We start from the raw sequence: 15,154 nt of genomic DNA, 5'->3' as shown, positions 1-15,154 counted from the left end.
AGGGGTGGATCACGTCTCCATTGAGTAGTTGAGAATATTGGAAGTTGGAACACGTTTATAGAGCTGGTTTTTGCATTTTTTCTCAAAAGAAGAATAAATAAATAAATAAATCGGTCTTTTTCACCATTGATGATCACTCTTCAATCTCAACTGAGCTCTCACTGGAAAGAAGAATTTTGTGTGAACTCACGAGTTTGACTTCGCAATTTATTGAGAAATCTGTCTGCAGTGCATGCTATACTCATCCCGAGCTTCCTTCAATTTTCTTTTACTTCAAATTTCATTTGATTTCCGTTAGGAAGTACGAAATTATCGATGAAGAACAACGGAAAGGGTTAAAGAAGTCGTTGATGTTCGTCCCTACCTGATCGAGGCGAGAGCGATGGAAGTTCCTTCTCTGTTTAATTTCATCATTCGGAGACCGTGTGAAGCTCTGTTTTGGACTTGTGCATTACTACTGCTGCAGAATGATAAAGGCTTCTCGTCGGACTCCAACTATTTGATCGGGGTTGGAAGCTACGACATCACTGGGCCGGCGGCGGATGTCAACATGATGGGATATGCCAACATGGAGCAGATTGCATCAGGAGTTCACTTCAGATTGCGAGCTCGTACATTCATTGTCGCGGAGCCACAAGGAGAAAGGGTTGTATTCGTTAATCTCGATGCTTGCATGGCCTCGCAGCTGGTGACGATCAAGGTGCTCCAGAGATTGAAGGCAAGGTATTTGAAACATTGCATCTCAACCTAAAACTATGGCTCTGTAAGTTAAGAGGATTGCTAGAAATCTATATGTATTATTGATGTTTATTTCGTTATGAAATTTGGTAATGGGGGATGGAGAAGTCGTTTGGACTTTGGAGCCAGCTTGTAATGTCGTTCATTTTCAGGTATGGAAACCTCTACACTGAAAAAAATGTCGCCATTAGTGGAATCCATACTCATGCTGGACCAGGTGGTTATCTCCAGTACATTGTATACATAGTGACATCTCTTGGATTTGTGCGACAGTCATTTGATGCCCTTGTAAATGGTATTGAGAACAGCATTATAGAGGCTCATGAGAATCTGCGCCCAGGATCAATTTTCATAAACAAGGGTAAGGGATAGGGCTCATGCTCATTGCACTTTATTAAGTGGATGTGCTGCATTTTTCTCTTTCTCTTCCTTAGTGATTTTATATTACTGCAAAGAGATATGTATGTTCTCAAGATGGCATAGACACAGATTCTGTGAGTATCGTGTGGAATAGAATGCTTTTGTTTGTATCTAACAATATGAGATTTCATCTGATGACTGCATGAAGCAACTCATTGTAGATTGGATCACTTTTTGGAGTATTGAAAGATGAATTGCCTACGTTTTTGGTTTCTCAACTTGCAGGAAAGCTGTTAGATGCAGGTGTAAACCGCAGCCCTAGTGCATATCTCAATAACCCTGGAGAAGAGCTTCGTAAATACAAATACAATGTTGACAAGCAGATGACACTTCTAAAATTTGTGGATCAGGAGTGGGGCCCTATTGGTAGCTTTAATTGGTTTTCGACTCATGGAACTTCTATGAGTCGTACAAACTCGTTAATTAGTGGGGACAACAAAGGTGCTGCTGCACGATTCATGGAGGACTGGTTTGAGAAAAAAGGAGGTATAAACTTGGATTTGGATATATCTGTAGATGACAGAATCCCACGAAGAGTCTCAAACATAATACCAGACCTGTCCATTAATTGTAAGTTATTTTCACAAGCTTTACCTCAAAGTGCTGTTTAATCGATTCAACTTTTGGAAACTGATAAGCTGGGACAGGTAATGTGGATGAATGTATAGTATGGTTACAGCTATAGTTCTGTATTTGCTATAGCTGCTTGTTCATTAGTCTGTACCAAATGGTCTGATATCTCTACATACCAACTCCTCAGTAATTCCTTTATCAATGTTGATAGGGCCAGAAAATCTGTAAATGTTTGAACAGCCATGTTTCTGATCAATCAATTCTTCTGGCTATATTATAATTTATGTTAGGTAATATGTTTTTAAGTTGTTTCTAAAATCAGAAGATAGGAAAGGGACGATATTTTCTCTCCGATACTTAATATGGGACCGGTCCCAGTTGTCATCCTCTCACCAACTTTAACCTCACGTACGGGATTGGGTCTACTCTCTTGCCTGAATTTATAGTTCTAGTAAAGATTACCTTAACCTAGCTTCCCATACCAATACCATTATTCCTTTCTATATCTCAACCAGTAAATTAAAAAGATGTTCACCAAATGATAACCATAGAAAAATCTTAACCACCTTAAAACAAGATCCAATGAATTGTTATACTTTCATAGCAAGCACCTACTTGACTTGTCAATTTTGTTCGCTCCTCTTTTGGTTAAGATGTGTGCCAAAAGTAAATTATTGGTGCGACTGTGACATATTTGGTAGGGTACTCAATGATTTACATGATACGATGGGCTTCTCATGGTATATTATAACTAGTGGATTCATCCAGTGTGTCTATCCTTACTCCTTAGATCCTATCAGGTACTGACCAGTAGAGTAGAGTAAATTTTAACTGCAGAAGGCGTAAATACGTTTTAAAATGTCTAATATGCATCGCGCATCTGGTTTTGATTATGAATACTCTTTGAAGCTGCATAAGTGTAGCAGATAACTGTAAAAGTCAACAAATAAATAAAAAAGAATGTTCTTCTGTAGATAGGAAACATATCATTCTCAATTTCCTGGTATCTTTCTGACACAGATCATGAGTTACTTGAGCTCGCTGTATCATTCCAATCTCCTTCCGGTAGATCAGCAACCAGAATTCTGAGTTCTTCAAAGCGTGTCAGGGGTGCCCTCAGGAATGCCGACAAACCCCGATTTGTGTCTGCATTTTGTCAATCAAACTGCGGTGATGTTAGCCCAAATGTTCTTGGAACATTCTGTATAGATACTGGACTTCCATGTGATTTCAATCACAGTACCTGTGATGGGAAGAATGAGCTATGCTACGGCAGAGGACCAGGGTAAGCGTCCTGCATTGAAGAACCTTATACAATTTCAGAGAAGCTATAAATAAATTGTGATGTCAATATGGCAGTTATCCAGATGAATTCGAAAGCACGCGGATTATAGGAAAGAGACAATTCAGAAAAGCAGTTGATCTATTTAGTCATGCATCAGAGCAGTTAACAGGAAAGGTTGATTACCGTCACACATATGTAGACTTCTCTCAGCTTGAGGTAACTCTTGAACGTGGAGGAACTACTGAAGTGGTACAAACATGTCCTGCTGCAATGGGTTTCGCATTTGCCGCTGGAACCACTGATGGACCAGGTGCTTTTGATTTTGAGCAAGGAGATGACAAGGTAATGATGATATTGGTTGGTAGTTTTTACGATATGGATGCTTTTATCCAATCTTATAAACTCTTTTACCATCCTTTTATACCTCAATGATGTTAATTTATCAGGGAAATCCTTTTTGGAGGTTCATACGCAATCTTTTGAAGAAACCAGGGAAGGAACAAGTTGATTGTCAACAGCCAAAGCCCATCTTGCTGGATACTGGTGAAATGAGAAAACCGTATGAGTGGGCTGTAAGTTCCAATCAATAAACTTTTCTTAGCAATGATAAATTTTTTTGCTTCTTTATATCATATCTGTTTAAAATCTGCAAATACTATTTACTTGTGAAGTATAGTAATTTTGTTGATTAATATAGATATAACTCCCATAGTAAAGTAATCACATTCATGAAAATTAGAGGTTCATAATGTAGGTCAAAATCCTGCTTTGGTCCTGCTTCAGAGACTTTGTGTGGGATTTGGTTGGAGAGAAACAACATAATCTTTAGTGAGTGGAGAGGGATAGGGAGTCTATTTGGGATCTCATTAGATTTAATGTCTCTTAATGGGAGTTTGTTTCGCATTTGTTTTGTAATTATCAGTTAAGTTTTATTCTTTTGGATTGGAAGCCCTTTCTTTAGGTATTCCTCCGGCTTTTGTTTTTGTATGCCCTTTATATGTGTTCCTATTTTCATTTGTCCCAATGAAAAGTTCGGTTTCTTATAAAATAAAATAAAAAGAAATTTAATATCTAACTTACAACATACATGTAGATTCATACCTGTTCATATAGACATCTAATCATGTGGTCAACAAACAATAAATAATTTTAAGAAAATAACGATAAGGACTAAAATGAGTTTTATGCAAAGTCCAAAGAGTAAATAGAATATTCAAAAGTCTAGGGACTAAAATGGAATAAATATGAGAATTCAAAACTAAAATCTGTATCATAACTCTTTCAAATTAGATATGGGCCATATGGTCACTTTAAATTTCTTTGCAAGGATGCTGGTAACACTGTAATCAATAATTGTGATTACAAAAAAGAATTGACACAAATCTCTGGGTTCAGTAGTTTATACTCTTTTTCAACAGAAGCAAAATTTTCTTGGTTAATTCAAATAATCAGTCCACGTCTTTCAGTATTAGATTTACAATCGACGATCGTAGTCAGGATTTCTTTATATTTAAGTAGTGAATGCATGAAAATTATAAACATGCGACAAAATACTACAATATTAAACTGAGGGATGCTCACCAATAAAATATGACTAATGAAACCGCATCTGAATTCCTCTGATCATGGAACATATGGGTCAATACTTATCCAAATCCACGTATTCTGAGAATTTATTTTTCATTGTTTCTACAGCCTTCAATACTTCCCATCCAAATCCTCAGAGTAGGGCAGCTAATCATTCTTGGAGTACCTGGAGGTTGTAGGTTTCTTTATCCTACTTTTTTTTACCAGTCTATACATTTTGTTCAGATATTGAGAAACTCACCTTCATATTCGACCTCCATTTTTGTTATAAAACTGTACATGCTGCTTTCAAATCTCAATATTTGCACCTGCAGAAATTGCTTGTTGAAGTTGTTAGTTTTTCCTACAAATGAGTTTGTATGCGATTCTTGTGCAAACCAAAAGCTTGGGTGGACCAAGTAGGTCAAATTATGCATATATTATTATGTCGGAAGTGCAAGTGGTACAAGTTACAAACTAATTGGCTAAATTATGTCTGAAGTGCAAGTGGTACAAGTTACAAACTAATTGGCTTGATTTGGAGGAGGTGAATGTGGGGAATATTTTGAGCTTTAATTTCTTTATCATTATCAATGGAAATAGAAGGCCCCAGGGAAGACCGTCCATGTCCTGACAGGAAGGATCTCTCTCATCTTCTAACCTATCTTCAATTTGTGGATGATACTCCCTTGTTTACATCTATGGATTGGGAAAAGTTCTCGATCTTCTTCAGCTCATAAATTATTTGAGAAAGCCTACGTTTATCAGTGAATTTAGCTTAATTGGATATCTATGCTGTTAACGTTCCTCTTCTTTTTTATTTTTTCTGTTTCTTTGGATTTTATTTTGGAGGGAATCCAAGGAGTTGAAGTTCTGAAACCTGGTTGTGGAGAGGTTCATGAGAAAATTTAGGTGGAAAAGAGCCCCTATTTCCCACTCTTGAACAATCCAGCCTTAGGAACCCAAAAGGAATTTCCTAAGGGTCTTTTTTTTCTTAAAAAAAATACTTTCCTATTTTTTAGAAGGGTGTTTGAAATTACAAAAAAGAGGAATAATGGTAAAGCAAACTATAGATCCAGTTGAACAAATCCATGGTTCTTGGGGTAATAGGAGACAGTTAATAGGTTGATATTCATTTTATGTTTAAGTTTGCTTTCCATTAGCTTCATGTCTACCTTCATTGTATAAAAGGTTCTTGTTATATTTTCCCAGAAATTATAATTCCATAGTCACTTTATTACATCCATCCTGAACTGCTGGACTTCTTTTCCAACCAGAATTCACAACAATGGCTGGAAGGCGCCTTCGTGATGCTGTGAAGACCGTGCTTACCGATGGAGATAAAAATGGATTAAGTGGCGACATTCATATTGTTATTGCAGGACTAACAAATTCTTATTCACAGTATGTCACCACTTTCGAAGAGTACCAGGTGCAGAGATATGAGGTAAGATTTATATGTAGAGAGTCGTGTGTGAAATTGATTTAGAGGCGATTTAGGAGATTCTCTCATAGTGAGAAGTATTTAGCCACAGGAAAAGAAAATTAGTAAGGTGAAACAGGGATAAAATTCAACCCAATGGTATTGGTTACAGATAATGAGGATTATCAGAAAAAATTACATTTCCTTGTCGAAAAACCTGAAACTTGTAAACGCTGTAATCTTGATATTGCTATTTGGAATTCTGCATGAACACATCTTATTGTTCATCTTATTATTGAGGTATTATTGGATTCTTAATTTTCTCTCCTAGCTGCTAGCTCTGAGAACGCATAAAAGCAGTGTAGCACAGCCAACTGCCAAGAACTTCGCATTTTCCGACTTATCAATGTAAGATCTTTGTTTTCAGGGCGCTTCTACGTTATACGGTCCTCACACTCTCAGTGCCTACATTCAGGAGTTTAAGAAGCTTGCCTGTGCACTCATAGATGGCCGAGAAGTTGACGCAGGGCCACAACCTCCAGATTTACTAGACAAGCAGATAGGCTTACTACCACCTGTTGTGATGGATACGACTCCTACTTCAATAAAATTTGGGGATATAAGATCTGATGTTCCCAAGAATTCCACCTTCAACAGAGGCGATATGGTGACGGTTACCTTCTGGTCAGCCTGTCCTCGGAACGATCTTATGACTGAAGGTACGTTTGCCCTGGTGGAGATTCTCCACAGCAAAAAGCTGTGGGTTCCAGCCTACGATGATGATGATTTCTGCCTGCGTTTCAAGTGGTCGAGACCGTTCAAACTTAGCAGTCGAAGTCATGCAACCATAGAATGGAGAATCCCTAAAACTGCAATTCCAGGAATGTACAGAATAACACACTTTGGGGCAGCAAAAAGTCTTTTCGGATCAATCCACCATTTCACAGGCTCGTCTAGTCCTTTTGGTGTAGCGTAGAAATTGGGGACTAAACCCAAGTTTACATCTGGGAGTACCTTACATTACAGTAATAGACAGCAGGCATGTGAAACGTCCAGTTTTGTATATTGTATGTTCTGAATCTGGACTATTCACATTAAAATTTCAACTTTTATGTGGCAGAGAGGTAATCTTCTAAGTGTCAAGCAGAACTCAATCATCAGAAATGAGACAATGATATACTTGTAGGAAAAATACTGAGCAACACTATTCGGCTGTATAAGACTACTGCTCATAACAATAGTAATCGTCCATGTGAAACTATTGATATTGTATAAGTGGACCCCTCTGTATAATTACTAAATCTAACAATTTCATGTGACTGATTATAATAAACGATGGTAATGCACGAAACCGAACTTAGAGAACCTTATGGTTTAAATACCAAGAAGCAGTAATCTGTACAAAAAAAAAAAAAAAGAAATGGAATTGTTAAAGACCTTGCTATTCCTTTCTTTCTACAAGCACCACAAAATGGCTCTGACGGTTCACCCCAGAGCACCTTTGAGAGTGGGAATTCTCCGCTTATTATTATTAATTTTAAATAATTTCTCAACTAATTTTTTAAAAAGAAATTTATAATTAAATGCTTAATTCAAATACTCATTTACATTACTAAATTTCTATGAAATCAAATAATCTTAGAATACTTAATAAAAATAATATAATATTTTATCTCAATCCAATAAGAGTAAATGTCTCCCATCTCTATCGCTATCTTACAAGAAACCTAAACAAAGATACCCATATCACATCTGTGCTCATTTGCCCTTTCATTCTTTTTCCCTATTATTGCCTTTCATCATTCCTAAATCTTCATATAGATAAACTGAAAATGCACGAAACCTACTAAATTGCTGAACCAGTTATTTCTGGCATTCACCCGAATCAAACAGTTATTTCTGAACGCAGCAAGCAGTACTAAATTGCTGCTTCGTCACTTTCCTCCTCAATATAGTTCTACCCTATGAGAGCCAATTTACACAGCACAATCTCGAGGATGGAGCTGGATCCAAAAACCAACATAATTCCTTGCATAAATATGAACATTTTAGAGAGTGGTTTTCTACCACAACACTCAAAATCCCTCAAATATCCTATTATCAAAATTAACTGAAGATACGATAAGAGAAAAAATAAATAAAAAACTGAAAACTCATAAGCAGAAGTACATATTGGACAAGGAAAAACTCTTAAATTACAAATCATAACTGCTATACTACATTTAAAAAAAAAAAAAGTTAGAGGAACATCCTAAAAATGGATTTATAAGTTGCAACTCAATAAGTCTAGACCTGAGGCTTTGTCTCATCCTCATCTTCTTCTATTTTGGGAGCCAAGTAAAACCTAACATATCCCATCTCTGCTATTTTGTACTCAACAACAACAGGTAGCTCAGAAGACAAGCTGATAGTAACTGTGTTGGATAGGGGTGTGGCCTTGGTGAACGAATTCATATACCTCAAAGCAAATGTCAAAGAAACCGGCTCGTTCATCTCTATGACTGTTGCTTCTTCAGGCTGCATTGCCCAAAATGCAAGAATCAACATTCAGAATTCAAAAATAGATTAAGAAAACAAATTGAGATTACTTCAGATTTAAAAACACGTGCAGACCTTGTCTACAGTAGTATTCTGCCTGCAAACGATGTTGGCAGATCCAATATCACCTCTGGTTGAGAACTTGACACCTTCCTTTGTCACAGAAATCACAACTGCAAGAATTGGGCAACTTAATTAGTTCTTGAATAATCCGAGAATTTATCATATACATTAACCAGAAAAAACACAGACGGATATCAATATATACCAGTATCACCAATGCTGCTGAGATCTTTACATATTCTAGCAAACTCAACAGAAGGCATCCTAACAATAGCATGATATTCTGCATCTGGAATTCCAAGATGCTCACTGTCGATGTCCATCAATTTCATCTCAAAATCAGAAATCTTGTCTTGGGCTGATATCATGCAGAGGACGGAAAAGAGGCAAGAAAGAAAACATCAGTTATGCACTTCCCAAAGCACTTTAGAGGAAAGCAGTCACCAGATCCGGAGAAAGCGTGTAAAAATTTGACAGAAAGACATGACAACTTGCAGGTGATCGAAGTTTTAAGTTGGTTGACAAAATCTTAGACCAAGGATACAGATCATGTTCCATGTAAATCTTCACGGACACTAGATTATCAACTATAGATGTTGCTTCTATCTAACCACTTGACATAGACTGCATGACCATACAATATTTTCGAGACCTAAAGAACCTCGACATGCAACTCCGGTAGCTTAAAATTAACAGATCAACAAGTTTCACAGAGATGAGGAAGAAAAGCAGACTGATAACCTAAAAACTACATAACTACAAGAACGACGCACAAGAGTCAAAACTAATTTAAATAACCAAAGAAATACGAAAGAACAAGATCGTACTGGGGCTTTCAAACATGAAAGTGACTGTATCACTGCCGTCATCCGCCTTAATTGTGATGATATCGTCGTTTCCGGCACACTTGAGCATCTTCGACATGTTGTTCAGATTCATTCCCATGGAGATGTTTCTGTCGCAGCGGTAGTGTTCGAATCCCTCCGCTCGAAGAAGAAGAGCCACCAGGGCAACATGGCTCGAATCCATGGCCTGAAGCGAGAATCCAGTGGCCGAACAATCGAAGTTGGCATCGTTCACCAGATCTTTGATCGACTCCAAGACTTTCTTGAGGAGCGAACCCTGCACTAAACGGAGTTCCAACATTTTCTTGAGAGAACTTGCAGGGCTAGGGCTGGGGCTGGCTAGGGTTTTGGAAAGAGCGCGAGAAGTAAGAGAACGAAATTCGAGTTTGGGGTTTTATAGTCAAACAATTTGGGAATGCATTTTGAAAGTGGAGAGTTCGATTTGGCGGGTCGGGTAATTTGGTCGTTCCCGCCACTCTTTTGAACAACGCGGGATTGCCGGCTAGTATTTCAACAGTGGGCCTGCCGTTCGGCCCATGATTCATTCCGTCCATCAGGGCCAATTTATTTTGGGCCGAGATTGTTTCTCTTTCCCAGAGTTTCTACTGTGGGCTTGCCATTTGGCCCGAGATTGTTTCTCCCCGAGGTTTTTGTTGGGTCTAATAAGAGGTCTATATAAATAACGATTAAAGGATAATTATGAATATATAGACAGAGAGGTTTACTTACCTCCAATACGTTTAAATTCTCGAATTGAAAAAAAAAAGTTGTTAGGATTTAATTCCATCCATTTAAATTTTTATTTTATTTTTTATAAAGTGCCTGTTATTTCCGTAAAGTAGAAGATTTGATCTTCCATAATGAATTTAAAATGATAATAATAAATAGAAAAAAAAAAGTTGGATACCTATATTTTTTTAATAATAAGTTGTTCAACTTTTTTTTTTTTTTTGCGTAGTATTAAAAAGAGAAAAAGCAGATAATCCAAAAAGCATTTCAATTAATGAGATTTGATTATTAACCATTTTCTTGTTCCTCCGTCAGCTCCTGTATTGCAAGTACGATGCCCATGTGGTGTGATTTGATTCACCAGACCGCTACGTAGACCAAACCTCCATTTCCGTCGGAGGAAGCTGCTGCTGGTGGGGCTTCCGATGCCGGAGCTTGTCGCCGGCGGTCCTTTTTCATTTTCTTCTCTATTGATTCGATTAGGGTATTACTGGATTTAATACTCCGGGGATACTGGATGCTACTGTACAACTACCGCTGAGAAACGCCCGTGAATGGTGGCCATCGAAGCCAGTTTTGTCGACTTACCTTTGCTTCTTCATTAAGTTTTGAGTTCTATAATAGAAAAGACCTAATTTCACTGTTCTACTCCACCCGAGTCATTCATTCCTCTTGCCGTTTGCAATCCTCGTTGTCTAGCTCTGTTTTCCGTCCTCAAATGGCGGATCCTCAGTCACAGACCGATTTCTCATTCTTTCAGATATTTCTGTGTAGTGCTTTCGCCGCTTGCATTGCCGAGGTAAATTTCGATTTGCACAACTGTATGAATCGCTTCACGGTATCCACCTCCTTTGTTTGCTCTAGACTGATTAATGAACTCTTCGAGATCGCTGCAGTGGACTATGTTTTTTTTATTCTAGGAATTTTTTAGACTGCGGTGATCTGATTCTTGGGCCTGTGAATTGGTCATTTTGTTGTTTTTTTAGCTCGGTTTTTGTTTGCAATTGTGCAGCTCTGTACTATTCCTTTGGACGTCGCAAAAGTCAGACTTCAGCTGCAGAAGAGAGCAGCTGCTGCAGATGGGGTGAGCCAATCGAAATACAGGGGCTTAATGGGAACTATGGCCACCATTGCTAGGGAAGAAGGTTTGCCAGCCCTTTGGAAGGGAGTTATTGCAGGATTACATCGTCAGTGTATCTATGGCGGCCTAAGGATTGGGCTATACGATCCTGTGAGTGCAGTGATTTTCCAAATTGATGGATATAGACATCTAATCTTTGATCCTTACATGGTACACTTCTTGTAACTAAGAATTTTAACACTAGACAGGTTAAACTATATTTAGTCGGCAATAATTTTGTTGGAGATATACCTCTACATCAGAAGATTTTTGCTGCTCTGATTACTGGTAGGTAGATTTTATACGTTTTTCATTCTGAAAATGTAATTTGACTTGCATCGTCGATCTCCTTCTCCCGAAATGAAGGTCCCGCAATATTCTTGCCATTTCATTGCATTTTCTGCCCACTGAAACGAATATATGTTTCCTGTCAAATCTGCTGTAATGGGATTCCTTATTATGGCAGGTGCTTTAGCAATTTCTGTGGCTAATCCAACTGATCTTGTAAAGGTTCGCCTTCAAGCTGAAGGGAAATTGCCAATTGGGGTGCCTAGACGTTATTCAGGCACTTTAGATGCATATCTTAGCATCATAAGACAGGCTAGTCATATCATAGCATATCTTTCTCTATCTGATATCCCTTAATTAGTTCTTTTCCTGAAATATTTTGAGGTGCAGGAAGGACTCACGGCCTTGTGGACGGGCATTGGTCCAAACATAGCAAGGAATGCTATTATCAATGCTGCAGAACTGGCAAGTTATGACCAAGTGAAGCAGGTATATAAACATTAGTAATCTCTTCAAATTGTGTTGTAGTTTTATAAGTTATTGCCATTAACAGTTGAGTTAGTGTTCGAACCCTAGTAATATATTACTTTATACTCACGCAGATGATTTTGAAAATTCCAGGATTCCTAGACAATATTTTTACTCACCTCCTAGCTGGTCTAGGTGCAGGTTTCTTTGCGGTTTGCATTGGTTCCCCAGTTGATGTGGTAGGCATTCTTTCCCCATTTGGGACTTGATGTTAATCCTACGGCTTTCTTTCTTTTCATCATATTTGAATATATTTATGTTTCTCTGCAGAGCCTAGTCGTTTGATTCGAATCAGAATGGTTTCTAATGCTTGCTACACTACACTATAGTAATTACCTTTCGTTAAGCCATATTGATTCTGCTCTCATACGATATTGCCCCTACAGCTGCAACATTATCCTGAATGTTATGATGAAGTGGGTGGAATCTTTTATGATAATATTAAGAGAAGCACTAACCGTGGAAACATGAAGAAAGTGTATAGCTATAAATTTTATAGAGCATCAAGCTCAAATTTTTGTTTGGGATTTGAAATGATACTTCTCTTTATAATATCTAGCCATCTTGTGAAGTAACCAAGCAAATGATGAGTCGTAATGTTTTTCTTTCGTAGTCAATATGTGTTCATTTTATTCCTGGATTCTGCTGCATCTATATCTTTTGACTGTCACGATGAGTGATGTGATAAACATATCATACTTGTGTCATTTTTTATTGTTTAGAAATTTCAATTATTTTTTATTTGTACTGTTTTTGCTGGGCTCTGTATTCTCCCTTCTCATTTTGCTATTTAGGCAATTCAATTTGTAGAATTACCCCAAAATTTGCTGATGCAAGCTATAGTGAGTGGATGCTAGTAGATCCTAATGAAGTTAGTTCTACAGCTTTATTGTAATTTAAGTAGTCTGTCGATGTTGGCTTTGATGCCTTGGTTTATTTTCCAGGTGAAATCAAGAATGATGGGAGATTCGACCTACAAAAATACCGTTGATTGCTTCATCAAAACCTTAAAGAATGAGGTATGCCTATTTCTGTTTTTATGGGGTTTGATATAATTATGTAACATTTAGATCTAAAAACTACTATCAAGCCGCTTCTGGACTGGCTTGTAAAAAGATGCAAAATCCTAAAACTCTTGAGGAATCTCAACTTACAACTCTGTTGCACTGCATATTGTTAACTTAGTTCCAGAGTGAATCCAAATGGCTTCTGAAAGCAAATAATATGAAGATGAAATAACTAGGGAAAATAAACTAGGAGCTCATGCCCACAATACTCTATTGTCTTGTTAATTTTTTTTTATGGAAAATCGTTAGTGTGTAATCTTATAATATTGTGCAACGAATCAACTACAGGGGCCTTTTGCCTTCTACAAAGGATTTCTTCCAAATTTTGGTCGGCTTGGATCTTGGAACGTGGTCATGTTTCTGACTCTTGAGAAAGTAAGATTTTCAAATTATTAATTGTTCTTAATTACTGCATGCTGAACGAAGAGTGGGAGAAACTTCTATAATTTTTCTTAGAAATGATGAAAGTAGAATGGGAAAGACATTCTCTGAACCTATCCTCAAGTTCGGAGTGATTTTGAAAAAAGAGATTCAAGTGATTTTTCAAAATCACCAATCCTCATAATATTTAGAGTGTGTTTGGGTGTGATGGTAGAATTAGTGATTTTAAAAAAGATATTTAAGTATAATTGATTTTTCAAAATCACCTATCCTCGTATATTTAGAGTGTGTTTGGGAGTGATGGTAGAATGAGTGATTTTGAAAAAAAAAGTTTTTAGTATAATTGATTTTTCAAAATCACCTTCCAAATTATACTTAAAATCAATTTAAAGTGATTTTTTATATATCTAGAGTGTGTTTGGGAGTGTTGTTTCTTATAAAAAAAATATATATATATAAAATCAATTATTTAATTTTCCAAACATGATCAACAGAAAGAGAAGTAATTTTGCAAGAGTGATTTTGGTCATTTTTAATTTGCCAAACATGCCAAAATTACTCCCAAGCACACCTTAAATATTATTTTGGTATCTATACTTTTGGCTTTGGTCTTTTTTTTTTTTTTTTTGGTTGTTTTGAAAGAAACAATGGCTTTGGTTCATTTTGGTATTTGTAATTTCAAAACTTTCATTTTAGTCTCTGTTTTAACTTTTGTTGTTCATTTTAGTCATTTGTAATTTTAAAATATCCATTCTAGGGATTAAATAGATCAAAATAAATATTTTAAAAATATAGGGATTAAAATTAACAAAAATTGTAGAGACCAAAATAGTATTTAACTTAAATTTAAATGCCTACTTTTCCTCGGTTGGGATTTCCATTCTTTAGGTGATAGGAATATGCTTGCCTTTTTAGCTTCCTATGTTCTAAAATCCATCTTTTTGTTTTGTTTTTTTTCCTTTTTCTGGGACAAAAGCAACTGGAGGTAGGTGGTCAAGGGGTTTCAAACTTTTGGTGAATTCTTTAAAACTTGTAGAACATGTGCTAAAAGCTTCTTTAATTTGCTTCATTTTGTTTGACTAATCTAAATAATTTTCCTTCTGTTTTTGTTAAACTATACTCAATTTAGTACTCATGACAGGCAATCTGAGCTATAAAATTGTCAGTCTTTTTAAGTATTTGCTCAAACTTTGGCAGGCAAAGAAGCTTTTCGGCCTATAAACATTTTGCAGGAAATCTGCCCTTTCAGGCGCATCAGAGATTGTTCCCTTTCCTCCTTCAATGATGATCACCACGTTCTTCTCCAATTCAATTCAATGTATAATAATACGTTTATTTGTAATCGTTGAAGAAAGTTCAAACCAAACTCCTGAATTGTTTTACTTATATTGCCCTATGCTTTTAGGAATTTTCTTGGTACCAGAGATGAATTTTGCAATAAAACCATCTTCTGAAATTCACAGGGCCTTTAATGTTCACTCGAACACTCTTACCTCCAAGTAAATGGTAACTAGATGCTGATTCGTGAGTTCGTTTAGGCTAACTTGCATGCAATTCACAGGACAATTCTATGAGTTGGTTGCCAATGTA

At 36.8% G+C, this 15,154-nt stretch overlaps 3 protein-coding genes across 8 annotated transcripts; 2 read left to right on the top strand and 1 right to left on the bottom strand.

The window, feature by feature from the left end:
* Positions 1-49: 49 nt before the first annotated feature.
* LOC111017041 (neutral ceramidase 1) lies at positions 50-7,338 on the top strand. Its single transcript, XM_022292684.2, has 9 exons — positions 50-723; positions 891-1,099; positions 1,384-1,728; positions 2,752-3,016; positions 3,091-3,358; positions 3,463-3,588; positions 4,712-4,775; positions 5,860-6,029; positions 6,433-7,338. Exons 1-9 carry the CDS (start codon positions 383-385, stop codon positions 6,979-6,981), a joined length of 2,337 nt encoding a protein of 778 aa, XP_022148376.1. The 5' UTR covers positions 50-382; the 3' UTR covers positions 6,982-7,338.
* A 671-nt stretch (positions 7,339-8,009) lies between these two features.
* On the bottom strand, positions 8,010-9,826 carry LOC111016996 (DNA sliding clamp PCNA). Its single transcript, XM_022292621.2, has 4 exons — positions 9,434-9,826; positions 8,812-8,964; positions 8,619-8,716; positions 8,010-8,522 (listed from the first exon to the last, which is right to left on the bottom strand). The coding sequence occupies exons 1-4, from the start codon at positions 9,750-9,752 to the stop codon at positions 8,292-8,294; spliced, it is 801 nt and encodes a 266-aa protein (XP_022148313.1). The 5' UTR covers positions 9,753-9,826; the 3' UTR covers positions 8,010-8,291.
* Positions 9,827-10,444: 618 nt separating this feature from the next.
* Positions 10,445-15,020, top strand: UCP2 (uncoupling protein 2). 6 transcript variants are annotated; one of them, XR_015789305.1, is made up of 9 exons: positions 10,445-10,979; positions 11,193-11,411; positions 11,510-11,588; positions 11,767-11,900; positions 11,979-12,077; positions 12,191-12,295; positions 12,911-12,987; positions 13,061-13,135; positions 13,472-13,537. XR_015789305.1 is itself a non-coding variant. In XM_022292777.2 (9 exons), exons 1-9 carry the CDS (start codon positions 10,899-10,901, stop codon positions 14,783-14,785), a joined length of 903 nt encoding a protein of 300 aa, XP_022148469.1. In that variant the 5' UTR covers positions 10,448-10,898; the 3' UTR covers positions 14,786-15,020. The 6 variants fall into 6 exon arrangements, 2 of the variants coding, with proteins under 2 accessions (XP_087976871.1, XP_022148469.1); XM_022292777.2 differs by lacking the exon at positions 12,911-12,987 and adding an exon at positions 14,762-15,020 and having other exon boundaries at positions 10,448-10,979; positions 13,472-13,558; XR_015789304.1 differs by having other exon boundaries at positions 12,911-13,135; positions 13,472-13,546.
* Positions 15,021-15,154: the final 134 nt, after the last annotated feature.

Source organism: Momordica charantia, assembly GCF_013281855.1.
Source record: "Momordica charantia cultivar OHB3-1 chromosome 2 unlocalized genomic scaffold, Mcharantia_2.0 BLBB01000002.1, whole genome shotgun sequence".
Taxonomy (NCBI): domain Eukaryota; kingdom Viridiplantae; phylum Streptophyta; class Magnoliopsida; order Cucurbitales; family Cucurbitaceae; genus Momordica; species Momordica charantia.
Note: the sequence above shows the minus strand (reverse complement) of the source record. Positions and strands in the feature narration are given on the sequence as shown.

Bases quoted from the DNA above. Each gene is read 5' to 3' on its own strand.
- LOC111017041 (XM_022292684.2), top strand. From the start codon at position 383: ATGGAAGTTCCTTCTCTGTTTAATTTCATCATTCGGAGACCGTGTGAA. The intron at 1,100-1,383 runs GTAAGGGATAGG...CTCAACTTGCAG, and splicing joins ATCAATTTTCATAAACAAGG to GAAAGCTGTTAGATGCAGGT. The intron at 3,589-4,711 runs GTAAGTTCCAAT...TTGTTTCTACAG, and splicing joins GAAAACCGTATGAGTGGGCT to CCTTCAATACTTCCCATCCA.
- UCP2 (XM_022292777.2), top strand. From the start codon at position 10,899: ATGGCGGATCCTCAGTCACAGACCGATTTCTCATTCTTTCAGATATTT. The intron at 10,980-11,192 runs GTAAATTTCGAT...GCAATTGTGCAG, and splicing joins TCGCCGCTTGCATTGCCGAG to CTCTGTACTATTCCTTTGGA. The intron at 11,589-11,766 runs GTAGGTAGATTT...TTATTATGGCAG, and splicing joins TTTTGCTGCTCTGATTACTG to GTGCTTTAGCAATTTCTGTG.
- LOC111016996 (XM_022292621.2), bottom strand. From the start codon at position 9,752: ATGTTGGAACTCCGTTTAGTGCAGGGTTCGCTCCTCAAGAAAGTCTTG. The intron at 8,965-9,433 runs GTACGATCTTGT...GCATGATATCAG, and splicing joins TTTCATGTTTGAAAGCCCCA to CCCAAGACAAGATTTCTGAT. The intron at 8,717-8,811 runs GTATATATTGAT...CAATTCTTGCAG, and splicing joins CAGCAGCATTGGTGATACTG to TTGTGATTTCTGTGACAAAG.